This window comes from Vicugna pacos, chromosome 5 (genome assembly GCF_048564905.1).
Source record: "Vicugna pacos chromosome 5, VicPac4, whole genome shotgun sequence".
NCBI lineage: Eukaryota > Metazoa > Chordata > Mammalia > Artiodactyla > Camelidae > Vicugna > Vicugna pacos.
Window position 1 is genome coordinate 78,220,837 of NC_132991.1, and position 26,167 is coordinate 78,247,003.

A 26,167-nucleotide genomic window follows, 5' to 3' on the forward strand; every position below is an offset into this window, starting at 1 on the left:
ACTGAACCGAAAACAGGAGACAAAAGCACGCACTCTTCTCCACTCCCGCGCCAATCCTATCCAAACTCCCAAGTTACTCTCATCCTCCGGGAGTCAGGGAGCCCGGGGTAGAAGTGAGTGGAGGGACAGAGGCCAGAGGGAACCGGAGACCCACGCAGCAGGCAAGGAAGTGGGGATGGGTGAGTGGGCGTGCGCGCACGCACAGGCCAGCGCGCGAGAGTGCCGAGAGAAGGGGGTGGTCTCCAAAAGGGGGAGGGGAGAAGGCAGGGGGCGGGGAGAACAGGGCCCTTTAGGACCCGGCTGCGGCTGCGGGGGAGGAGAAAGAAGCGGAGGAGGCGGCTCCCGCGCTCGCAGGGCCGTGCCACCTGCCCGTTCGCTCGCCGCCGTCGCGCTTACCGCCGCCAACATGCTGCCGAGACTGGGCGGCCCCTCGCTGCCGTTGCTGCCGCCGCCGCCGCCGCCGCTGCTGCTGCTGCTGCTGCTGCTGGGCGCGGGCGGTGGCGACCGCGGGGCGCGCGCCGAGGTGCTGTTCCGCTGCCCGCCCTGCACGCCCGAGAGCCTGGCCGCCTGCAAGCCCCCGCCTGCCGCGCCTCCCGCCGCCGGGGCCGGGCCGGCCGGCGACGCCCGCGTGCCCTGCGAGCTGGTCCGCGAACCGGGCTGCGGCTGCTGCTCCGTGTGCGCCCGGCTGGAGAGCGAGCGGTGCGGCGTGTACACCCCGCGCTGCGCCCAGGGGCTGCGCTGCTATCCCCACCCGGGCTCCGAGCTGCCCCTTCAGGCGCTGGTCCTGGGCGAGGGCACTTGCGAAAAGCGCCGCGATGCCGAGTACGGCGCCAGCCCCGAGCAGGTTGCAGGTAACGCGGGCTGGGACAACTAGTTCGGAGAAACTTGGAGGGCATTGGGTGATCCTGGCTGGCGGCCCTTCTGTAGGGAAGGAATGTGCAGCGGGACTTCAGAGACCGTTTGTCGCAGGAAGAGCGGAGTCCTGGACCGGCTCTGGGGGAGTGTTGGGAGGAGGGACCCGAAAGTCAGGCCCGGGGAGGGGAACTGGAATTCGACCATGAGGAAGGGCCCCAGCTACTTATTTGGTGGGGAATAATGCGGAGAGGGAAGTCATCCCTGTTACCGTAAGCTTTCCCGATGGAACCCAGACTTCAGTTTTGGAGGGGAATTTGCTGGGGAGAAGGGTATTGGTCAGATCGGTGAGAGTAGGAGCTTGAAGCTTATTTAGGGTACAGCTGGAGCCGGTGACCGCCGACCGAAGATTCCTGGAGAGGTCCTGGTGGAGGACGCTGCTGGAGGGGGAGGAGGATGGCGGGTACCGGTGAAAACCAAGGACCTCTGGTGAGAAGGGGGCGCTAGGAGAAGGCAGCGGCCCATTGAAGTCCCTTCCTTCTGGGATTGTGAGGTGGAAAGAAAAGAATTGTTACTTTGTAGGGTGGACTGCTTAGGGGAAAAATAAAGAGGAACGCTGCTCTTTTACAAAGAGGACGAGGGCTCTTTTATGTTGAGTGAAACAATAGAAGAAGGGCATTTGGGAGGCGAGCAAGAGACCCCAGCCTTTGAGTCAGTGTAACTTAAGCCGGGTCGCCGGCTGCAGTGCGGGGCGGGGAGTGGAGGGGGGCAGTCATGCTGTTCAGTTTAGGATCTGAGCCTCCGGGCTGCCAGCAGGAGGATGCCTGGGCCGGGAGGCAACTTCCCTTACTGGAGTGTGTTACCCCCACCCCATCCTAATTTGAGGGAGCTCCTCCTATACCATAGAATGGGGGCCCTGAGAGTCGTTGTAAGGGGCCCTCATCTTCCACAAACAAGGTTTTTGAGGGACACCACCAGGCTATAGAGATTTCACGTGTTTGGTATTGTTGGCTTTTTGTTTTTTAAATTATAAAAGCCTCCTGCCCCAGTGGTCTGGAGAAGCTGTAATTATTTTCTTTGCTCTGGGAGACTGGTGTAATGTGTCCACTGCCCGCTGATGTTGTTGAAAAAGCAAGCGAGTCAGACCAAGTTTCTCTAACTTAAGAGGAAAAAAAAAAAGGAAAAGAAGGAAAGAAAGAAAAGAAAAAGTGAGAACATTCTTGCTTGCTTCTTCGCTTTGTACAACGTCTTGACCCCCTCCCCCCTCGACCCCTCCCCCACCTTCCTTTAGCCTGCGATTGTTTTTTTCTCCCGTTCTCCTTGAGAATACAGTAGGGGTGGGAGTTGGAATCTTTTTTCTGGTGCATTTTGACCTTGAGTGCACAGAGAGTTAGGAAGGCTTCCTCCAAGCGGAACCCCTCAGCCCCTTTCTTCTCACTGTGGCTTCCCTACCCAGCCTGCCTCGAAGTTAACCCTTCCCTCTGCTTCTCTTAGAGAGTAATCATAAGAGGAATAAGACTCAGAAGAGATCCTTTCACTGGGGGGCTCCCATCCCACCCCCCGATCCTGCATTCCTCCTCCATCGCCCCCTCGCACCCCGTGGTCCTCCAGGGAGGTATTGTGGTTTCTGAGCTGAACTCTGACAAACTAAACATCTGCCTCAGCAGGGTGAACTCTGGTTCAAAAGGCCTCCAAGTTCATAGAACCGTTTGGATCTTGACTGCTTTACTCAAGTGCGTAAGACACGTCCTTCCTAAATGTTTTAGTATTTTTTTCACTCTTCATTCCTCTCATTGCCTGAATAAACCTTCTCTCCTGCCTCCCAAGCCCCGGAGGCAGGTTAGGGTCTTCAGAGGGAGCAGATGCGGGAAATTCTCCCATTCACTCCTCCCAAGAATCTGAAGGGGAGAGTTGTCAGGGGAGCTTGGGGACAATGGGCTGAGTTCATGGGAAGAATGTCACTCTGGATTTTCTGCCTGGTTGTGGGACTCCTTTCCGCCAGCTAGCCCCAGCTGCCTCCTTAGCCTGCTCCCAATGGCCAGACAGCCGCCTTCCCTGGGAAGAGGGGCACCCAGGTGGGTGGATAGGGGAGGGGCAAAGGGGGATGGAAACTGGAATGGACCCCTTGGAAAGAAGTGCCAAGAGCAGGGTGTCTGAGGTGTGAGTAGAACTGGGGGAAGGGGGGCCCCGTGGGGAGAAGTCTGGGCTTGTGGGGGCTCAGGGAAGAGAGAAGGGCAAGTTTTGAGGCTTCTGTGCAGGAGAGGGTCTCAGACAGGGGGCAAGGGTGGGGGTGCTGCGTGGAGAATGCGGGGGTGGGGTGTTCGTGCAGACGGTGGCCCAGATGAGACCTTAGCTGCTGCCGCCTCCATTACCCATTTCTTCTTCCCCCTTTGATGAATGAGCCCCCCCCCATCCCAGCCTGCATTCCTCTTTGAACAGGTTGCTTTTGAGAATTTTAAACATATCCTCTTATTTCGAGGCAGCAAACCCCAGCAGTTCCGGCTTTGCTGTTAGCTCTTTTGTCTTTGTTCCCTGGACTCAGGGGCTGTGTTGCTGGCTTCCCGGGATGGCTAGGATGCAGGGGGTGGGGGTGGGCACATCAGCGGGTGCTGAGCCCGCATCTCGTGGGGTGATGGGCAGGGACATGTTGGTTCGAAGAAACCCAGACCAGGGGTTGGAGTGGGTGGGCCTGGAGAAAAATGGGAGGGGGACCCTGAGATCTGCGTGAAGTCTGGACCTGAGAAATGTGTGGGTGTGTTTGATGGCAGAGTGGGCAGAAGTGCCTAGAAATGGTAGGGGAAGAAGTGGAAGCAGGCCTGGGCCAGTCTGGGCCCTTTCAGAATTCCGGGCCTCGGCTGTGCTGGACTGGCTCCTTCAGCATCTCCCCTGCCTCCTTCTCTGCGGTGTACAATGCCGGGGATTATGCCGAGGGGCGGAGTCGCCCAAGTGGCTGTCTGGCCCGCTGCACTTATAAAGGTGCTATAGAAATGTGCAGTCATTCAAAGTCCCAGGGCAAGCGGGCTGGCGGGCCGGCGGGCGGGCTTGGGGAGGCTTTGCATCTGCAGTTGCTGGGGGAGTTTAAAAGGGGCAGAGGCGAGGGCTGATTTACAGTGGTTCAGTGCAGCTTCAAAGAAGAGGGAGAAAAGCAATGGGACTTCTGGCTCCAAGTGCTGCTTTGCATCTTGTCTTGCATAAATTTGCATACTGAGTTCGAAGTCGTAAAATAGTCTTGAGGAAAGAGTGGGACCCACTGTCATTGATTGCTAACACCACTACCTTCCGCACCTCCCCCCCCCCCCCGCCTTTTCTGGACAGAACACTCAGAACTGGCCCTGCTAAGCCACTCTCGCTGAGTCACTCTCATGTGTTAGAAGGGGGAGATGGGGGACTGGAGGGCAGCTGCTCCTGGGTCCCTCTTGGAAGACTGGAGACCTGCAGTTCTTGACTCTAGGACCAAGCCCGGTGTGGCTCTGGGCACTGTGACTTGGAGGCAGGGCTGGTCTGGAGGGTGTGGCTCCATGGTCCGAATCCACCAGGCAGAGGCAGGCAGTGTTCGAGTCTTTGCCTGCAGTCTCCTTACCTTCTACTCATGATCAGAGTGTTCACTGAGATGGGTCTCTTTCTGTAGTAATGATGATGCCATCCATTCCTTCAGTGAGGTATTTGAGGAAGCTTGAGGAAAAAAAAAATCCTGTGTAATAGTTTCAAAAGATCTTACAAAGACAAAACTAGAGGTCAGAAGTCTGAATTAGAATAGGGTGGAAGAAGAACCCATCTGCTGTGAACATGAGGGTCTAATTATGAAGTTGTTCTTGGCTTAACTGGACCACTGAGTTTCCTGGCAGGCAAAGGGAAAAGGGAAGCTTAGATGGTTCTGTTAGTTTACCTTAGCACTGAGCTTTAAAATAAACTTTTTAGGCACATCACTCCTTTGGGTTAGGGGGCTTCGTGGAAATTAGTCCCATAGAGGTGCCTGCAGCATTCTTGAGTGTAAGGGTGCATTCAATTACCCACTGTCCGACCCTGAGGGCTGACTTTGAGAGCATCACTGCTCTCTGGTCCATTTATCAGGTTACCTTCTAGTTGATTCTCGGATTAGCTATCCTCTGCCATAGAAAATGGAACACACAATTGCTAAGTTTTGATATGAGCAAGTTCCGAAAATTCTTGGTTCTAATGAAATGTAGAACAGGACTACGGTACCTCAGGGTGGTGGGGGACAGGGCAGGAGCTGCTACTAAAGGGAATGAAGGAGGGGCAGAGAATGAACAGGCTATGCTCACATTTGGTTTTGTTGTTGGTCCTCCTCATGTACTCCAGCACTGTACCAGGAAGAAAAAGGGCTCGGTTATCATCATTATTTTTAAATAGGCTCCATATCCAGGGACTGCATTTAGTTTTAGTCTCTCTCTTCCCTGTGTTCCCAGCTCCCCTTTTTCTTCTCTGCTTTCTCCATCCTGTCTTCCCAGGCCCCTCTGGACTGTTCTCTCCAATACCTCTCCTGCTGTGACTCTAGAACACCTGGCTGGATGCTAAGCAGGTGGGCAGGGCTCGAGAAAATGACACGAGAAATATATTGTCCCGGACTTCCTCAGGGGTCCAAGTTGATGGAGACCATGTAGATGATTGGGGATTGGCATGTTTAAAACAAGGCTAACCCTCAAATGAGGAGGACACCTGATTGGCCATGTAGGGGCCAGACTTTGTGGGTGGAGAAGTGGCCGTATCCCCTAAGGGGGTTCCTGCTAGGGCTGCTTCCATCAAAAACAGAGCACAGAGGAGTGAGGTTGTACTTCTAATGCAGTGGCGGCGCCCGCCACTGGTTGGTAGGTGTTCTGGGCCCCGCTGCTTCTCCTTGCTATCCCTGGCCAGCGTTTCGCTGAGATGGCAGGCAGCCTCCCATCTGTCCTCATCCTATTAGGAACTGGCTTCTTTGCCAGCTTTGTCTCCTGTCTTACAACATCTCTGCAAGGGAGGCTTTTTACCTCAGTTTCACAGATACGGACTTGGGCTCAGTGAAGGGGCCCCCTTAGCAGGTGGGTAATCATTACCTGCTGAGAAGCTAACTGGCTGCCTGTCCTCTGCACCCTGCTGCCTCCATGGCCAGGCAAGGGAGTGGGGGCTGTTGGCAGAAAAAGGCTTTGACTCCATCAGCCAGAAAGTTTGTTCCTGGACAACTCCACGTGCAGGTGATGTTTGGGCCACAGTTCAATTATTTGCATTCCCTCAACTCTTTCGAGAGGCCCGAGTCCTGGAGCCTGGGGACTTCAGAAATGGAAGTGGCTAGCGTGGAGTGGTCAGGAGGGACAGAAGGGCCCCAGGACAGACCTCTGGGGAGAAGAGCTAGTGGGCAGCAGATGGTGGTGGAAGCAGCTGGCCTTCGCTGGCAGATGGACCTGGGTTCCAGTGCAGGCCTGTCTGAGAACCTGAGTGAAGGTGGGCCAGGTTCTTGTCCTTTGGTGAAATGGGGATGACTGGATCTCTCAAATGGGGTACATGTGAAGGCAGCTACTTTGACACAGAGTGCCTGGCACATAGTAGGTTCTCACACACGCTAGCTGCCTTAATCTTGGCAAGCAACATCTCCTCTCTGACGATTAGTCAGCCAGCCTTTAAAACGAGGGCCAAACTGGCCGTGTCAGGCAGGCCACTTGTCTCTGAAGGTTGTACAGGCGTTGAGGGGCCTCATCCTGGTGTGAAGTGGCTTTGGTTCAAACCCCAGTTTCCTGCCACGTACTCGCCACCTGAGCCTCAGTTTCCTTATCTGTAAATGAAGAATCAACTCCACGTGGCACCAACTCCATAGGGCCATGCCTGCATTCGTGTGTGTGCACACATGCGTTTAAAGATAGATAATACATATAAAACTAAGCACTTGGGTTTTTTTTTTTTCGTAATGAGTCAGTTGATTCCTATAAAATGGAAGCATCCTCAACTCGGACATCCTTTTGCAGTCTAGTGGAGCTGTTTGTAGAACAGATAAGGAGACTGTACTTTAAATGCAGTGTAAACCCAGTTGGCAGTAAACAAATGGTCTGAGGTCCATGGGCTTGCACTTTTTTTAAAATTAGAATTTATGTTTGATGGAGGTACTAGGGATTGAACCCAGGACCTCGAGCATGCTGCGCATGCGCTCTGCCACTGAGTTATACCCTCCACTCCAACCCTGGGCTTGTACCTTTTGTGGATGAGTTAGGCGATGCTCTTTAGAGCCCGAGCACGAGGGTCTGGGACTGACCATTCTTCCTCTGGGAACTTCACTGTAGTGCCTAGAATGGGGGTGGAGGGACTGTGGGGGACACTGTACTTGTGCTGGCCTTGCTGTTCCGAAGCAGGTGACACGGAGCTGAGCCCCGCCTTCACCTGCCCAGCAGGCCTCTAAGACCCAGCCCTCCGGTTGCTGGCTTCGGAGGACTGGAGAGTCCCTGAGGCCACATCTCAAGGGTGGGAAGCACTTTCCTCCACATCTGGCCTCCACAGGACCCAGGCTTCAGCAGAAGAGGGTCAGAGCCAGCTGGTGTTAACACGCTTGGTAGGTACAGCGTGTGCAGTGTGAGCAGTTGTGTTGTCAGGGCAGCCAGCGAAGACCCTAGGAAGCCCGTTTTCCTGTTCTGGGGAAGTGGGCTTTCCAGGTCCATCCTGTCTGAGCCTAGGTGCCAGAAAGCTGAACATGATCCTGGCAAAGAGACTGGATGTTCTGTCCAAAAACTGTTTCCTTACTATGCTGTCTCCAGAATTTACCTCACTCCTGAGTAGAGTGAGGGCTGATGGGCCCTTAACAGGTCGGGGGAGTGTTTTCTGGGCACTGAGGTTCTTCCTAATGTCTGATTCCACCTCTCGTCCTGGAAAGCCCTCAGAGTGGTCTGTCTGGGCACAGTGACATGACATGACATGGCTCTTGTCAAGTGTCTGATGGAGTCGAGGCTCCAGGAAGCAGAAAAGATGGATGCTTGAGTCTTCAGGGGTCAGTCAACCGATGCTTGTGGTGAAACCCAGTGTAGTTGGGACAAAGCAGAGCATTTGTTACTGGGAATCTGGGGTGGACAGTCTTGTTGGACTCTGAGGAGGTTGGTGGGGTGGGGGTGGGGGTGGGGGATGGGTACAGGTGGGGTGGTGGGTCCAGAGAAATCTGTTGGTTTTCAGGTTCCAGAGTAACTGCCTCCACCCTCCCCCTCACTATGAGCAGAGTGGGTGCACTTTGGGAGATTTTTTCCTCCTGGAAGATGGACCATGTCCCTATACCCCTCCTCCCACTTGGCTCCCATCTCTGACCCTCCCCTCCCCTTCCTGGGCCACTCCTGTTCCTTAACAAAGCCAGGGAAGATCTGGGCTGGCTCAGCTCCTGGGTGTCAGTCAGAACGCAGAGGGAGACCTTGCGCAGAAAGCTGGCTCCCCCGGAAAGAAATACAGAGTCGGCTGTAGTCAGGAATTGTCTCCCTTTCCTTTCCTTTCCTTTCCTTTTTTTTTCTGTTGGGGAGGAGGGGGGCACTTGGCAGCCCTCAGGGCCCCTTCTGGCCGCCAGCCCCACATCTCTTCCTGGCTGTTGGGAGGCAGGGCAGGAGTGAAGATTGGGGCGGAGGGGGCAGGGGCTGGCCAGCCTCCCGCTGCTGGACTGGGGAATTGGCCCACAGGCCCTAGTGAAGTTGGCCTTGAGCAGAGCCTGGGGAGGTTTCTAATTAGTGGGTGGGTGTAGGTGTGTCAGCCTGTGTCCATTCAAGGAACTGGGCTCTAGGAGCAGGGAATTGCTGAGGGGAGGGACACTGGGCCCAGGAAGGCCTGGGTAAACTGGGGAGGTGGGAGTTGGGGAGGCTCAAGGGTTCCATCCTGATAGCGGTTGAGGAGATGAGGGCCTCCCAGCTAGAGGAATCCAAGTTGATTGTAGGGATGCAGTGAGCAAAGGGTCTGTCTCAAAGGGTACATGACAAAATAGTCATAATTAAATTGCTTTTTTTCTAGACATCCTCCACTTCTACCCAAATGCACATAGGTGTTTCAGCAGCCCCCCCCCCACCCCCGGTTGTTTTAGCCTCAAGATTCTCCCCACTTGACAGATGAAACAGTTGAGGCCACGTTCAAGTTCAAATGCCAAGGCAAGTACAGACCAGAATGGACAGACCAGAAGGAGTCTGGGTCTCCAGAGTCTCATTCCAGAGCTCCATTCCATCAGACTCACACATGCAGAGAAGCAGTGAATTATATACTGCTGCTTGGAAAATCTCCTTTTCCCTGGGAGGTAGTAATTAAGGCATAACTTCTCAAAAATGTTCCTTTATGCAACTCCCCAGGAAGTTTCTTTTAGGTCTATTGTCTTGACTTTTGGATGGAGGTGCCAAGTTGCCAGTGGACGGTGAACTTGCTTTCTCAAGGGCCTGAGGCCAAGATAAAATGGAAATGGCGGTTCCCCTGGGCCCTGCCCTTGCAACTACCTGATAATGCTGGGTAGTTTCTATAGCAACAGCAGAAGGTGTGTCAGGCAAGATAAAGGAGCGTGGGGAGGCAGGAGTTTACCGGATCCTAAAGGTTTTTGAAGTCGGGTGGGGCCTGCTGGCTTAGGACTGCTGACTTCCTTCCCAGGGAAGACGAGGGAGGGTCCTGTGGCGGTGGGAAAGGGCAAAGTGATGGGGAACAGTAGAAAGCGAGCCCTGGGGTTCAAAGGGCTTCATGATGCCAGTGACCAAATGTCGTTCTGGCTGGTGAAGAGCTATGGAGTCAAACCACCTGGGAGTTGGTTTTGGCTCTGCCGTTGCTCCGTGATTTTGTGCCATTGGCCTCACACCCTGTGGCTTCTTTGTCAAGTGTGAGAGGGGATTAGAAATGATCAATCTCATGTGATTGCTTGATGATGAAACGAAGTTACATACATGAACCACTTAGCACAGAAATGGTCAGGTTGGAAACTCAGATAATTGGGTGATGTCATACAGGTCCTGATCCCGCTCCTTCCTTCTCCCTCTGATCTCAACACAGAACAGGAGAAGGCAGATGCCTATTTTTCAGTGTTTTCTGATTGGCCTCGTTTATTAAGAAGAGGCACTTAAGAATCCTGCAGAGAGGGGTGGCTTCTTCCAAGGGGTGTGGCTTACCTGGACAGCTGCCCTTGGCTTTGGAAAGTTCAGAATGGATGGTGTCAGCGGTGGCCGGTTTTCCAGAAGGCAGTCACGGCCTTTGGTGCCACGGTTAGTTACTCATTGTGGTTCTCCCAATGGCTGACTGCAGACCCCATTCATGCCCCAGAGTGAAGATTATTACTTGAGGCCCTGCTGGTTATCTCTAGTTCATTGGCTGCCTCTGAACCAAGAGAGCATAACCAAGGAAGACAACTGATGTGCTGCAGGATTGTATCAGACAAAGTTAGTGAACTTTCCATTGAAGCAGAAGAAAGCATGGTGACCTATTTAAAGACACTTATTTATATTCAAGACACTTCTTGCACTGGTTTGAGAGTGTGGCCAGCAATCCCGGACATCTCTGCAGGTTTTTAGTTTCTTTTTGCATCCACTGGGTTCAGCTTGTTAGGCCTGGAGTATCTGGGAGTGGTCTTCTGGGGATGGAGGAGAGGCAGCAGAAGGGGAGGGTGGGAGGAGAGGGGTGGGTGGGACCCAGCCTGTGTGGTTCCACGGGAGCTGATCGGTGGGCTGGTGTCAGAGCTGAGTGTAGGGAGAGCTTTTGGAATGTGGGTCCTGGTAGAGGGGCGTGGCCTTCCTCTCCCATCTCATACTTATTTTTGCTCACTGCTTCTCTTCACTCCTAACCTCTCTTGCTACTCTGGGGCTTAGATGGTGAGGGAGACTAGAAAACTGAGAAAAAGAAGTAATCTAACAGGATACTCTAGGTCAGAGAGCAGTGGGATACTCTTTAGATAGTCAGCTTTCCCAGTGTTTAACCACGGACCGAACACTGTGCAAGGTGTGAGACTAACTATATACGATGCAATTATCATACACTTGTGGCACATGCTTTTTGCACCTGGAAGGGAGCAAGAAAAGCATTCTAAAAGATAATCTAAGAAGAAACCAAGTCAGTAGAGATGTATATAAATCTCATGCAAGTAAAGAGGTGGCTTTCGGGAAGATCTTGATGTGAAATAATGAGACCCCCTTCTTGGTGAATAAAGTCACAGAAGTCAGAGAATCGTAAGCTTGACAAGTGTCTGCTTCTCCAGTCTTGGAGGATGGAAGCCCAATCTTCTTCCAAAAAAGCCCATCAAGCACACACAGTGTCTCCCTTCTTGCCCTCCTTTCATGATGTGCACTTTTTTTTTAAAAGCTCTGTGGAAGCAAAGTCCAAGTTTGTGTCTTCATGAAGCTCCCTCCCTTGGAGGAGGAAGGGAAAGCATGGACCCTTGGCTTTTTGCCAGGGCACTCAGGCTAGAGAGCTGTGGAGGTAGTAGAGTCCAATTACAAGAGTGCTTGGCCCGGGGATGCCCGTCATCCACTCAATCAAGTGGCCTTTGGACACTTGGAGGCTGCATTGTCCATCCCTTTCCTCTCCAAAAGCTTCTGCCTAAGCCATAGCAGCGGGAGATGTGTCATTTTTTCCCACCTGCAGTTTGTCGCTTGTTTTAGTTCTTCCCGTGAAACTCTTGGGTAGCTCCAAATCTGGGTCTCTCCTGTTTCAGTTTAAGGCTGCCACCTCTCTGCTCCTTAAGAAGCCAGAACAGCTGTCTCCCTTCCAGTGGGCAGTAGGGGCCCTCAAGTGGCAATTCCGCATCTTCCCCTCCTTGATCCTGTGACCCTCTTCCCCTCTCTGCGAATCTTTCCTCTGACTCATTTCCCAGTTCTGTATGCTGCAGAGACCTGGCCGGGAGCCCGTGGTCAGTCTGATCTGTAGGCAGGTGGCCCTAGTGACACTGACCTTGGACAGTGGCAATGAAGTTGGCCATGTCACTGTTGTTCTGTCTTCTTCCAGCCTGTGGGGTTCAAGGGGCACCCTGTATTTACTGATACATCTGCTTGACAATAAGGGTGAGGAGTGGATGGAGTGAGAGAGGTGACTTTTTTAAAAGAAAACTTAAATAATGGAGAAAAGTGTTAAGAATAACATAATAATGCCCATCTATCACCCGCAGCTGGGAGCAGTCGATATTTTGTTGTCACATTTGCTTCAAGTCTTTTTTTTTTAAGCTTCCCTGAATAGCCCTCCATACCAGCTACCCATTCCCTGCGCCTCGTCCCCAGAGGCAACCACTAGCATTATTTGTGTTTCCCTTTCTTAGCTAAACAGATTTGCTAATGGATGACCAGTATTTCAGAGTTGTTCTCCAAAAATAAATTGAAAATGTCCTTGAAAGGTTTCATTCTGCCACTTTAGGTTTTTGAGATCTACTCACGTTGATAGACACAGGTTAACTGCCATATATTATTCCATTGCACGACCCCTCTGCTTTTATTTATCCATTCACCTATTGAAGGGTTTTTGGATCTGGTTGCTGATAGGTTTGGGCAAGTACAAATGATGCTGTAACAAACGTTTCTGTGCCCACATCTGAGAGAAGGAGAATTGTGGGTCAGGCATATTCTTCCCCAAAGCCCGTGGTCCATGGTTGCACCAGAGCTTACTCCCCGCTCACTTGGGCTGTCAGCAGGTAGGTCCCCTTGCCAGGTTCTCCGGTGGCTTTAGTTGAACCAGATGCGCAGTGTTTGGGGCCCAGGGCAGGAGTGAAAGCTGATAGCTGGCCACGTCCATGTCATTTTCTCTGGCTCTTCAAGGGCAGCTTGGCTCGCGGGGCCCCAGAGGCCTGTGGCTGCATTTGAACGTGTTTTTGTTTTCTCAAATTGTCTGCCTCAGCCTTGACCCTCTCCAGGAATGACCCCGGTGTTTATGAAGAGGCTCTTTGTGGGGGTGCACAGGCGGGGAGGCTCTGGAGAGGCTGTGCTATCTCTGCTCACTCAGGGGGAGCCCGAGATGAGACAGCAATGGGAGGGCGTGCTCTGGAAACCTCCATGACGCCCGATCAAGAAGGGTGCATCCGGGCATACACGTGCATCTGTTTATAAACCCACGTCAGTTGGTGCAAGGAGCTTACGCGGCTTCGTCTTTGCCAAGTGTATAGGTGAAGCTGTATCTCTTGAATGGAAGCATTTTTCTCCCATCACCAAGAAATTCTTCGGGAAACTGAGGCAGGAACCACAAAGGAATGGGACCCTGGAAGTGCCTGAGCTTGAAGGGAGGGTGTTAAAAATACAGTGTCCTGCCCCCCGACCCAGGCTGGTGATCTCCGAACCTCTGGGGCTGGAGTCTAGGACTCTATTTTTAGCAAGCGCTTCAGATGATTTCATGAGCAGTTACAGTTGGGAACCCTTCCCCTGGTCTAACTCCCTGAATTTACAGCCAAGCCCCGTGAAGTCTCCACATCTGAAATGCCCAGCCCGGCATCGCTCAGAATCCCAGGCCTGGCGGTAATAGCAGGGTCAGGACCTTGGGCGTCTGCCTTTCCAGCCAGCGCTGCTCTTCCTGCTGCACTAGAGCTGGTTGGCTGAGGCTTTGAGCCTGGGACCTGCCGTTCCAAAGGGAATCCAAGGAGGACTCAGAATGGCTCGGCAGGTCGTCAGCTCCCTGTCCTGTTGTCCATCACGGCTGTCGTCTCCAGCAGCAGTTCCTTCCCTGGATGAGGACGGGAGCCTGGTGCCTACTGGCCAGCCCCCTCCACAGTTCCCCAGCTCTGCTGCACTTTCCTAGCTGATGGGCCAATGGCAGCTGTGGGTACAGGGAGATGGTCCCAAGGTGGGAAAGGCCAGTTCCTGCACTTGTGTGATAGGATTACCTGGGTAACTCGTGGACTGAGAACACAGGAGGCTGCTTGTTTGCAGCCATTCCCTTATGCAGGGGGATGTCAGAGAGGAAGCACCACCTTCTTTTGTTCAAAAACCAGGCCAAAGAACAACTGGTCTGTGGTCAGAGGGATTTCTCCCAGAACGTTGTGGTATCTAGAGACGTCAGGTTTGCTTAGCTGGCTCTCTTGCAGGGAGCAGGGAGGGGCTCAGAGGGTGGGAAAGAAAGGGTAGGGAGTTTGGAATGAAGCTGGAGATCAGCAAGGGGTGGATGGCCCAACTGGGAGAATGTCATTAGCTGAGCTGGAATGTCACCACTGCAGACATCTGTGCACGCCCTACTCAGGATTCCAGCGTGAGAGGCCGCTGCTGCCTGCTGCCCATGACCTTTTAAAAAAAGGTGGAGCAATCTTTTATACAGTGTCCCTCACCCAGAGAGACTAAGGACTTCAGGTTTAACTGTAGCTGCAAAATAACAAATAGGCCCCCTTTCTGTCCCATCCATTTTTAACTTCTTTCCCTGCCTCCCTTCCTCCCAGCATGGCCTGAATTATCCACCCGGGGCTCTTGGTGGGCCATGTTATTGAACAGACTGGCCACATGCTAGATGGAGTTAGGTGACCGCAGTCAGCCATCCAAAGGGACTGGCTTCAGATTCTCTTCAACGAAGCCGCTTCCCCTGTGTGTTGGTTAGTTTGCCTGTGAGCCCTCCCTCACCTGTGCATGCATGGCAGGTATGAGTCCCTACCTGTCTTCCTTCCCTCCCTCCCTCCCTTCCTCCCTCCCTTCCTTCCTTCCTTCCTTCCTCCCTCCCTTCCTTCCTTCCCTCCCTTCCTTCCTTCCTTCCTTCCTTCCTTCCTTCCTTCCTTCCTTCCTTCCTTCCTTCCTTCCTTCTTCTCCTTCCTTCCTGTACATTGTATAAACAAAGTTAAACTCATTTAGGGAAATCCATCCCTGCCCAAGAACTTCCATCAGATGGCAGAGAGCTGTGATGTTTAACAACATGCTGAATTTATACAATCCACAGAATCAAACAGCGTATGTAAATAGATGGTAGTGCAGAGCTCTCATAACTCATCCTACCCTGCCTCCCATGCATTTGGCCATTCTGCAGATCAGGTATCACCCACCCTTCCCCTGTGCTTAGTAAATATACCCACTCAAGAACTAGAACATTTGCACTTTTCTTCTAAAGCCTGATTCTGCCCACACTGGGAGTTTGGGTGGTGCTCATGCTGTATCCTGTTTAAGTAGCAGCCTTCATTTTAGTAGGATTATTGTTCTCATTTTTCAGATTTGAGAAATTAGAACTCAGCAAGGTTAAAGGGCTGCGCCAAAATCATGAGTGAACTGAAGTGGCAAAGCCAGGATTGGAATTCAGGCCTTTTGAACTCCTGGAGTTCTTTGCCCACTCGAGTTTGTGAATGAATTGTCCACTGCCATGGATATTAATGGAGATGTTGTCTGGGAGGGAGGAGGAAGATAGTAGTTAGTGTTTATTCTTTTGCTCAACATAGGTCAAGGTTAAGTGCATTTTGGGAGAAATCAACAAAGGAGCTGTGAAAGTTCTGTGCTCAGCTAGGGTGGAACCAGGAGAGCAGCCAGTGGTCCCCTGGCCTGTTACTTGGAATCCATTCTCGGAGGGCCTGGAATGCTGTTACCTGTAGAAGGAGTTGAGTCCCCTGGAGGGAGTGATGGACTTGGGGTTGGGTTAGATCATCTCTGGTGCCCCCAGCTCTTAGATTCCCAAGTAATCATGAGACAGATGTGGGAGAAGGTGGGAAAATGGCTAGGGTTTCTTCAGAATAAAGAAAAGAGGAAAGAAAGGAGACCAGTTAACCTGATAAGAAGATGCGTGATGGTTTTGGGAAAAGGTCTTTTCTCACCAGGCCTGCATGAGGACAGATGCCTCGTACCCTGGGCAGGAAGGAATTGGGGAGTGCCATTAGATTCTTAAGGCTTGTTTTCCTCCGAGTGCTCTCAGGGCTCCCCAGATCAGGAATTTCCAACTCTCAAATGGAGAAGAGGTCAGAGCATCATAGTAGAAGAAAATGAGTTTTCACGAGAAGGGTCTGTGGGACACAAGGGTCTTCATTCATTGGGTAAGGTTGTCAGCACTACCATCAAAAGAGATGATATTGAGGGGGAGGGGGCCGTGCCAAAATTAAGTTTTAAAACCAGAGTATTAAGGCATGGAAGTAGACAGCTTTCTGCTCCTGGAGAGTCCCCTTCCAGCTGCCCTCCTTGGCTCAATTCATAAGGCTGGGTCAAAGGGCAGTGTGGGGACCCTGTGCTGATCGGGAAGCACCTGGGATGATGTGGAGATGTTGTGTGTGTGCTCCCAGAGGGTGGGCCTTCTGAGCCTCGGGCTTGCTGTCTGTAAGATGGGACAACTCACCCATTTCCTCTCATTCCATCTGCCTCTCCTTGCCAGCTGTCCTCTGGGGGCATCAGGCGGGAGGTGTGGCAGGGCACCTACTGCAGGACGGGACGTCTCCCAGCTCTTCAAGCCTTCCACAAATGAGGCTGAGACTCTTCTCCCCACTATTGTCTCCCCCACTTCTCTTTGGAAAAGCTTGACCTTCTGTGTGTAATCGGGAAACTCCCTGCTTCAGCGTTGACCTGTTTCCTGGGTTGCTGGGCAGAGGCGAACAGCCTCTGCTTACTGCTCCTTCTGGGGACCTCTGTCCAGGGGTCTCGGAGGTCTCCATCAGCCGTCTCTAAGCCTGGAGGCTTTTCCTGTTGTGCAGTTTGGGTTGCTGAGAACTGTTTCTTAGGGTGACCTTTGCACTGCAGCCCACGGAGCTGCATGCATAAGTGGTGCTTAGTAAATATTATTCTGAACCTAACCCTCTTCGGCAGAAAAAAAAATGCAACTTGGTATTTTTGTTCTGAGGGCAAATTCCATCTCTAGCTGGAGTTCTCCATGTGGAATGTTTCCCTGCGGCCCGCTCTGTCACCTATAAGAGGATGTATGGGCAGCCCTTGGCAAGGTGTGATAATGTCCTCGTCCCGCAGAGTGTGGGGGTGCCTTGGGGGTGTTTCCCTGAGTGTGGGGAGCAAAGGAAGCAGCTGAGGGCCCACCCTGGGCACCCGGCACCGTAAGTGCATGCAGCATCCCTCGGAATCCTACCTGCCACCCGTTGGAGGGGGTCCTGTTTGTCCACATTTTACAGATGAGCACAGAGAGCTTAAGTAACTTGTCTAGGGCTGCAGCTCAGTGTGGACTTTGGAGGCTGAATTCTTGACCCTCTTTGGCTGGGAGTAGGAAGAGTCAAGGAATCCAGGTTTTTCTCAGCCTACAGGCCTTTCTGATCTCCTCCCACAGTGAACGATTGCGTGTCCCTGCCCTCTTCTACTTCAAGATTTGGGGCATCAGTGTGTGCGTCAGCAAACCGGGCCCGTGGATTTCCTCATCTTATTGGCACTGTCATTGGCAGTGGTGAAATCAGTAAAGGAATGGAATGAAACATACCCTTGTACCCAGGTGGCCCCCATGAGGGTGGACAAACTGACCTTCACCTCAGAGCAGTCAGGGACATCTCAGAATGGGAAGCCACCTCTGTCCTCCTGGGAGAGGACTGCCCAGTTGAGCCCTGGTTTCTGGGACCTGGAGTGGGGCGATGTTATGACTTTTGGGGGCCCAAGACATGTTTGCCTTTGTGGGACCTTTGCCCCACAAGAAAATATTCTGAAATCGTGTTTTATAACTGTGAAGGTATCAGTGTTCTATGAAGACGTTTGCTTTGACCTAAAAGTTTATTTATTTCTTCTGATTTTAAAAGAAATGAAAGCATTTCCTAGGGCCCTGGGCACTGTGCTGGCTGGCCTGATGAGCAGGCTGGCCCTGCCTGGAGCCTGCAGCCCTGAGTATGCATTTATCTGTGTGCCCGTCTCTGCCATCCAGTGTTTCCAGAGCTTGCAGAAGGCCTTGCTGGAGCATTAACTAACCCCTCGGGCTCAGTGAAAGGATGCTTCTTTGGCCCCTGTCTGAGGTGCAAGTGCCTGGGAGAGTCCTGGGATCCTCCCTGGCCACCAGGAAGGTGGACTTACAGGCCAGAAGTATGCTTGGGGATTTGAACGGTGGTGGAGGGGTCTTTGCCGAGGGAGGGGATACAGTAGAGTTCAGATCTGCTTTGTGTGGGGCCTAGTGTCTTCGGCACTGGGCTGGGAAACTTCGGGCCTCTGGATAAAGCCTAACTCCTGAACAGTGGTTTCCAGCTGGGGGTGACTTCCCCTCCCAGGGCCCATTTGTCCTGACGTTCAAAGATGTTTCTGACTGTTGCAACTTGGCACGGGGAGGGGTGCTCCTGGCATCTGGTGGGTAGAGAGGTTCAGGGTGGGGCTCGACGTCTTACATGGGACAGCTCTCCCACAAAGTCTTCCGGTCCCAATGCCAGTGGTGCTAAGGTTGGGGGACTTTGATCCCGAGAGTGTTCCAGGCATGGGGTTCAGGTGAGTGGAGCCGTCCCAGGAGCTCCTGGACAGGACTAAACGCGGGCCACCCTGCCCTCTTCAACCCGAGCACGTGTAGTTACAGCCACAGTGGAGACCGGCTGTCTTAGTCGAAGCCTTGGGGTGGGCAGGCAAGCCTGCCTGCAAAAGAGAGGAGCCAGGTGAGCTTCTGTGAGCCACAGGCTTCATGACAGCAGAGCGGAGAGTTCCAGAGATGATGGCAGATCCCCAGAACCCTTGTCTAATTACCTTGTGAGCAGAACACAGGGTCTTGAGGGCTGAAAGTGGTGTTGAGGTCTCCAGAAATTCTCTCTGCCACTGTGGGCGGGAAGCCGGCGGGGCAGGGCGCAGCGAGGATGCCTCAGGCACCGGGTGATGAACTCAGGTACAAGGGTCTGGAGGAGGGCAGGCTGGAGGTTCCCATTTTGTCTTTCCCGTTTGATCCTGCGTGGCCCCTAGTGCAACCGGGGGAAAAGGACTTTTTTCTAGGCGCCTTGCTCTGTTCCTCCTGTGTGCCCCGGGCCAGTGCCTGCAGCAATGGGGACAGGGAGCCTGAAGTTGTGCCCCCGGGTTTAGGTGCAGAGAAGCCTGTAGAAATGGAAGTGGCAGGAGAGCAGGTGGTGAGGATGGGGATGAGTCCCCTTGCTTGTGCCAACACCTGCCTTATGTTTCAAGGTTACTGTGGAGGAGATGGAGGCTTACCTGAATCAGATCATCCTGTTTATTCTCCAGATTTATCTCAGACTCTCACAAGCCTTTCCTCTAGCCTCCTGCCCTCCACTTCTGCCATCTGAAGAGGGAAGGGGGCACCTTCATGGTTGGCCTCAGCTGCCTGACCAGTCCCAGCCAGGCGGGGCTACTCCGTGTCCTCGTTCAGGGGAACTTGGCCAGTAGCTGAGTCAGGGGACCAGGAATGCTTCTCCTGGGGCCTCTGGATTTCCACTGTTTCAGCCTAAAGGACGAAAAGGAGTGGGCAGGGTCGGTGAGGAAAGTTTGGGGTGGGTTAATGGAGACCGTGGTGGATCAGAACTCCCACCCAGCTTGGTGGCAAATGCTTCCATTCAGCCTTCCCCTGCGGTGGCGCTGGGGCTTCTGGAACGGGATCTGATCTGTGCTTGGTTTATTTATGATAAAATCTGGGCTACTCGGAGTCCCTGGGGAAATAGCCATTCTGGAGAAAAATTTTCTGGGTTTCAGCGGGCTTACTCATTTAAATATTGCAACTTTTATTTTTCTAAAGTTTAATAATTTTGGATAGAAATCTTTTTTTTGTTTTTAAATACTGAGTCCTTGGCATGTTAACCCCCCTCCCCTTTTTGGATGCCCCAAGGTTATCATCACTATCAGCACAACCCTCGTTTGGGGCTACACAGTGTGGAAGTTTTCAGGGACCATCAATAGCTGGGGAGTTGTTGTGCACTGAATGTCCCCATAGTTCTTATGTTTGGTTTTTTTAGCTGTCCTCGTTCCTCCCTGCTATTTGATACTTTTGCCACTGTCCATATGCCTTCCTTCTTTCTCCTTTTAATTTTGTTGATTTTATTCTGTGGTGGCCTTGGAAACCAGACACGCAGGAACCAGGCTTACTGGAGCGGTGCTACTGCGGACAGTCAGGGCCCTTCTTGTGCTGACTTTCCCCGTCTGGTGAGCGGCATCAGAACCTCACAGTGCTCGGACGGGGTGACTGCAGCTGTGGTGAGCAGAGGCTTATCTTCCTCTGCTTCCTGCTTCTTGAGTGGGTTCCACACGGCAGGGGTAGCAGATCACTGAGGCAACTGCCATCATCGTCATCATCAGCAAAGTAATCACCGCCGGCATGACGCAGAATTTCTGCGTTCCACGCTGTATCTTTTTGGCTTTACCTGTAACACACCCTCAACAGTTCTGTGGAGTAGGAACTATTATCCAGTAACTTACAGTTAAGAAAACAGAGGCACAGAGTGGGTATCTGTGCAGGAGAAATGCAGCTGGTATAAAAATAAAAAAGTGGCAGAGCTGGGATTTAACCCAAGTTCCCCCTCTTAACCAGTGCTCGCCAGTCTGGAGATAAAGTGCCTGTTTCTAAAGGGATGCTGTAGCTAGTGAGAACCGACCAGGTGTTAGGCCCAGTGGGAAGGCAGGAAAGGGATCAGACCTCTCTTGAATACCTCCATTTGTGGGGCCCTGGCTGGTGCCTGGTCCCCTGGGATCTGCTGGAGAATGCTATAAGCACGCATATGTCAGCTCCCCAAGGCACGGAAGAGTGTCCAATCTCTTAGCTGGTGAGAGAATGAACACCACAGCTTGTGACAAACCAGAGTGGGTACCATGACCCCTCTTTTACAGGTAAGGGCCAATACTGCCCAGGACAGTGACCCTCTGAGCCCACCATGCTGTGCCCAAATTCTGAAGGGATCGCCAAGTACTTGGTGCCTCGCCCGAAATTGTTGTGTAGAAATATTTTAGAAGCCAGTTCGGTATATTATCCAGGCTATAAGTTTTTGAAGGTGCATTAAAGGGGAAGAGAATATGTGCGAGATTTGTTTGGAAACACCCCTTGCATGTCTTCAGGTCCTGAGCCCTCCCGGGGGCTGTGGTGAGGTCTGAGGCCCTATTTGTGCTGCTGTGTCTGTAAGGGGCTGTTAACCTCCTGGCCCCCCTAGAGCTTAAGGGAAGTCATCTCCCTGGTTACGACTCTTCCATACCATTCACTCTGTTGTCTGGCTGGACATGCCTGAGCCTCTGTGAGACTGTGGTAGCAGGGGTGCTGCTCTTGGGGTCCCTCCACCTGAGCTGTGCGCACAGGAGGAGCCATTCCTTATTGCCAACTGGCTGGCCGTTTAAGAAAGTTGACTTATCGATGGTCCTTGGACAGACATCTGGGTGAGGCTCCATGCCCTGCAGTGCGATGAAACTACAGCGTGGAGGAGGTCATCGTCCTGTTCTAGGGGGCTTGTGTCATGGGGGAGGGGGTGGCATACGTAGACAGACACGGGAACAAATCAGGTCCCTGGGCAGCTCTGTAGCATCTGTAGTAATGAAGCATCGGGAACACGAGGAGGGGCGGACGGGCAGATGAAGTGTAACAGTGGAGAGGTGTTGGACCCTGAGATCTCTCCACCTCAGTCTCTCTCCAGACAGAGCATGGCCCAGTGATCTGTGCGGCATGAGCTTTAAAACTCACCCCACCCACGCCCTTTCAGACCATAAATGATGCAGACCTTAAACAGGGGTGGGTTAGTGATGAGTGACTGAGCGGTCTTTCCAGGGAAGAATAGTGGACTTACTCCTGTGCCCACGTGTTCACCCTTCCTTGCACCTCCACCCGTCCCCCTTTCCCTGGCCTCCTAGGATGGAGGCAGAGCATTCTTTTAGAGTCAGAGAGCCTGCGTTCAAATCTTGTATTGTGATCTTGGTCAAGAAATTGACCTCCGTGAGCCTCAACTTCTCCATCTGTGAAAGTTGGGGGAGGGTGCTAATAGCACCCACCATTGCTGTGAAACTGGAATTGATAATCCAGTAAGTTGCTTAGTGCCATTGCTTAGGTGTTAGTCATCTCTGTTCTCACCATGATCAGGGGCCCAGATGGTCCTTGGAGGGCTCTTCTGTCTGGAAATTGGACCTGCAGCTCTTCCTTCCACCCCTCTCTGCAGAGAATGGCGATGACCACTCTGAGGGAAGCCTGGTTGAGAACCACGTGGACGGGAACATGAACTTGCTGGGAGGCGGAGGTGGTGCCGGCCGGAAGCCCCTTAAGTCGGGCATGAAGGAGCTGGCCGTGTTCCGGGAGAAGGTCACCGAGCAGCACCGGCAGATGGGCAAGGGTGGCAAACATCACCTCGGCCTGGAGGAGCCCAAGAAGCTGCGGCCACCACCTGCCAGGGTCTGAGGGGGCTGAGTCTGGCTGGAGGCGGGGGGTGGGGGGGTGCGGGGGGGATGGGGGGCAGGGGACTTGCAAAGGGAGTATCCCAGCAGGCGGGTGGGGGAGGGGATGGGCGTGGCAGGCACCCCAGTGAGATCTACATCCTGTGTTGCCTGCAGGCAAAGCCTTTTCCTTTCGGTTCTGCCACCAACATGTTCTTTGACGTTCAGGCCGATCAGTATCTCTTTTGGTGATTTCAGTATCTCTGACTGTGGAATGGGCTGGGCATATGGATTCCTGAAGTCCCTTCTAAAACCTCCACATTCCTACTTGGCTTCGGGACAAAGGCAAAAAAATGGATGCTAGAGATGAGGATGCATCCACTTAACTTGCCCACTCGTGTGATCCGCTGCCCCATTCAGCTACCCCTCTTCCTCTCTCCAGCTCAGCTCCGCTGTCTTGGTCCTGGCCCTCCTTGGGTTTATGGGAGGGAATTGAGATTGGGCCACTGGGTAGGGGTAGAGCTACTCTAGAGGCAGCCCCTTGAATTTAGTATTTGCAAGTAGATTCCAGTTTGACCCCTGAAAGCCCTTGACACAGATGGAGGAGAGGAGTGAAAACTCACGTCCAGGCGAGTTTCTCGTCCGGTGGGGTGCATTACGGCAATATGGCAGTGAGATTGCTGGGCTAGGTGTCAATACGTTCCTGGTTCCACCGACTGACTGTGTGGCCTTGAGAAAGTCCTTTCTGTGCATGAGCCTCTTTCTGCAGCGGCACCCAGGGCCAGCGGTACGCGAGTCCGTTCTCACTCTAAGCATCCTCTTCCTGCGCCTGTGCCCACAGACCCCCTGCCAGCAGGAGCTGGACCAGGTCCTGGAGCGGATCTCCACCATGCGCCTTCCCGATGAGCGGGGCCCCCTGGAGCACCTCTACTCCTTGCACATCCCTAACTGTGACAAGCACGGCCTGTACAACCTCAAACAGGTGAGCGAGGATCTTCTTGGCCCTGGGGGTTCCTGTCCCACCACTTTTAGCCCTCTGAGGTCTCAGCTGAGTGAGACACTGAGTCTTCTGTGATGAGGGGGTGGTGGGGTGGGGACGCGAGCTGCCGGTCCAGGGAGGGCGGGGGCGGGGCTTCCCTTCTTGGCTTCCGGCGTGTGAGTCCACTTATCCACCGACCTGCCAGCAGCGCGTGGTGTCCAGGATGCGGATGCGTGGGGGCCTCTTGGAGAAGAGATGGGGGTGCATATCAATGCTTCTCGACTTTCATTGAGCATTAGGATCACCTGGAGGTGACTCATCCTCCCATTTCCTCCCCAGAGACTACCGTTCAGAAAGTCAAGTAGGGACCAAGAGCGCATTTCTAACCAGCTCTCGGGAGATGCTGATGGTCCATGGACCACACTTCCAGAATCACTGGTTTAAACCACTGATCAAGCAGCCCCTCTGGTTTCCAAGTATCTCAGGAAATGGAGAATCAGGGATGGGGAAACGCCACTTGAAATACTTCTAAAAACCATGCTAGAACGGTGTTATCAGTACATTAGAGAAAACTAAGAAAGTGTAAGTTAAAGACTCAGGAGCCCTTTCCCTCCCCCTTGTACTCTCTGTTCATGTGCCTTCTGATGATCGGCGTGCATGTGCGTATTTCCCCTTGACATTATCGATATTTTTTACACAGCCACATAGAGTTTGTAGTGATGGTTGTTAGTGGTTGTTTAATATCGATGGGCTGTGTTTTACCTAGAACCGCTCCTCACGTCCTCCAGCTGCTGCCTTGAATAGGGAGAAAAACTCTGTGTGCATTTCACGTAAGACACAGAGAAGGATTGGGAGAGAGGAAGACAGTAGTGTGGGCTCCACTGGCCATTCTGTTTTCCAGCAGAGGTTCTGAGCCCAGCTGCACACAGGGAGCTTTAAAGAATACGGATGCCCAGGCCCCATCCCTGGCGATTCAGGTTTTGTGAGTCTGGGATGCTTTCTGGGCACCAGATTTTCAAAAGCTCCCTTGGTGATCCTAGTGGGAAGTTAGAAGTGACTTAAACGGTGGATTGCAGAACCAGGACATGGGGTACGGGCTCTTCTGATCCCTCCAGGGGCATCTCACTTCCCCGCCTCCTTCACGGTACAGGCTTCTTGCCCCTTGAAACATCAGTCTAGCATTCAAAGCTGTGTGTTTGTACATCTGCCCTCTGAATGTAAGCCTGCTACTTCCTTTGGAGTGCAAAAAGAGAAATAGTGATCTCTTCTAAAGAAAACCAGGCTGCATGCTGTACCTTATGAGGAACTGCAGGGATTTGCAAGAGGAATTGATTAATGGGTAGGAACGGGAACTCGGGGAGGGGCATGCCTGGGTTGGCATCTCAGCTATGACTCTTACTAGCTCTGTGACTTTGGGCAAGTTACTGAACCCATCTGTGCTGCTTTCTGATCGTCTGTAAAAGTGGTGAAACAATGGCACCTAATTCACAAGGTGGTTGTGAGGACTGAATGGACATATATGTTAGGTGTGTACTATAAGCGAGCAGTGTATAGATGGCTTACACCATGCCCAGCACATAGTAGGACCTGTGCTAGCCGTGACTTTTACCATACCCTGCGTTTTCCATGTCACCCTGTGACTGCATCCCCCACTGGATGGGACCTCCCTGTGGGTGGGGGCTGAGTCTTTCCATCTTGGGGCATCCCCAGCAGCCTTGCTAATAACCAGAGCGTGGCCCCTGGGCCAGCAGCACCGGCGGCATGTTGGAGCTATCAAGCATGTATTGTAGGCCCGCCCAGGCCTCCTGAACGGGAGTTTGTATTTTAGCGAGACCCCCCATTTTAACCGGGTGTCCTCCACGTCCTCCTCTTCTCTCTCTTCAGTGCAAGATGTCTCTGAATGGGCAGCGTGGGGAGTGCTGGTGTGTGAACCCCAACACCGGGAAGCTGATCCAGGGAGCCCCCACCATCCGCGGGGACCCTGAGTGTCATCTCTTCTACAATGAGCAGCAGGGGGCTCGTGGGGTCCACACCCAGCGGATGCAGTAAATCACAGCCAGCCGGTGCCTGGCACCCCCCACCCCCATCCCTCCTCTCCAGAGCGAGGAGAGTGCTTGCGTGGTGGGTGGGGGAGGGTTTTCCAGGAGTTCTGACATGTGTATTTATATTTGGAAAGAGACCAGCACCGAGCTCGGCACCCCCCCCCCGCCTTCCCCCTCCCCAGCTGGAGATGCCTGCACCCTCCCTCCTCGCATCCCTGCTGGAGAGGAAGGGGGTGGTTGCAGTGGCGGAGCTGGGGCAAAGGTTTGGGAGAGGGAGAAAAAGAAATTTTTATTTTTGAACCCCTGTGTCTCTTTTGCTTAAGATTAAAGGAAGGAAAAATAAAGCATGTGTCTTCTGTCTGAATCTTTGGGGCCCCCTTGGGAAAGAGATCCCCAGGATCCCCAGCCTCCTTCCCTCCAACTCTGCTCGGACTCTTGGGGACACAGGAAATGCAGAGTCTTGCTTTCCCACTCATAACACAGGATGAATGGGGCAGGAGGAAGGGCTTCTGGAAACTTGAAGTCCTTAACCCAGGTGAAATCCTCCAGTGCAGCAGGAATCCGGGGTCTCTTGCCTGGACTCCCTGCTGAGACTCTGGCCTGTCCTGCCCCTGGGTGGGCTCTGGCGGGGAGGGGTGAAGCCTGTGTCTCATCCTCTCTCATATTCAGGTGACACTGCAGAGGGAGAAAGGGAGCCAGGAAACAATGGAGTTGGGGTCTGGGGTCCCCTGAAATCAAGGGGAGCTCCCTCGCCCAGGGGGAGACATCTACTCAGCCCCCAAGGAGACGGAGTGGGGCTGTTGCTGGACAGCATGTTCACAAAGATGTGACCTCTGAGAATCTAGGTCTGCTGCCTGCTCGCTGAGGGGCCTGAGCAACTGGCTCCCGCGCAGCACATGTTAGCCAAGGCCAAGGGACTTTTCTGGGGCACAGATGCCGGCCTTCTTTCTAAAGCAAAAATTCTGTGTGAGAGCTCTGCCCACTTGGTTCTGTTGGCCCCTCCAACTCTGGCAGGTTCCAGGGAGCTCCCCACTTTGCAGGGAGCCACGGGGGAAGGAGTGCTCAGAGCTTTCAAGCCCCCTGTCCACGTGTGGCATCACCTTAATGTGTCCCTTCTCCTGTGGAGTCTGACCCAGAGGCAGTTTTGCCTGACCCACCTGCCTCCTGACCTTCCATCTAAGCCACTCAGGAGAGGCAGAGGGACACCTGTGGCCTGTTCTGGGGGT

At 53.1% G+C, this 26,167-nt stretch overlaps 1 protein-coding gene across 3 annotated transcripts; it reads left to right on the forward strand.

The window, feature by feature from the left end:
• The first annotated feature begins 161 nt into the window (after positions 1–161).
• On the forward strand, positions 162–25,285 carry IGFBP2 (insulin like growth factor binding protein 2). 3 transcript variants are annotated; one of them, XM_015241764.3, is made up of 4 exons: positions 162–179; positions 21,710–21,939; positions 22,762–22,902; positions 24,784–25,285. In XM_015241764.3, the coding sequence occupies exons 1-4, from the start codon at positions 176–178 to the stop codon at positions 24,946–24,948; spliced, it is 540 nt and encodes a 179-aa protein (XP_015097250.1). In that variant the 5' UTR covers positions 162–175; the 3' UTR covers positions 24,949–25,285. The 3 variants fall into 3 exon arrangements, with proteins under 3 accessions (XP_015097250.1, XP_006207336.2, XP_072817705.1); XM_006207274.4 differs by lacking the exon at positions 162–179 and adding an exon at positions 286–851; XM_072961604.1 differs by lacking the exon at positions 162–179 and adding an exon at positions 7,235–7,384.
• The last annotated feature ends 882 nt before the right edge of the window (positions 25,286–26,167 follow it).

What these genes read in the sequence shown, in the direction of transcription:
- IGFBP2 (XM_006207274.4), top strand. Translation starts at nt 407, where the DNA reads ATGCTGCCGAGACTGGGCGGCCCCTCGCTGCCGTTGCTGCCGCCGCCG. An exon ending in CAGCCCCGAGCAGGTTGCAG is followed by an intron (nt 852 to 21,709) that starts GTAACGCGGGCT and finishes CCCTCTCTGCAG; the next exon opens with AGAATGGCGATGACCACTCT. An exon ending in GCCTGTACAACCTCAAACAG is followed by an intron (nt 22,903 to 24,783) that starts GTGAGCGAGGAT and finishes CTCTCTCTTCAG; the next exon opens with TGCAAGATGTCTCTGAATGG.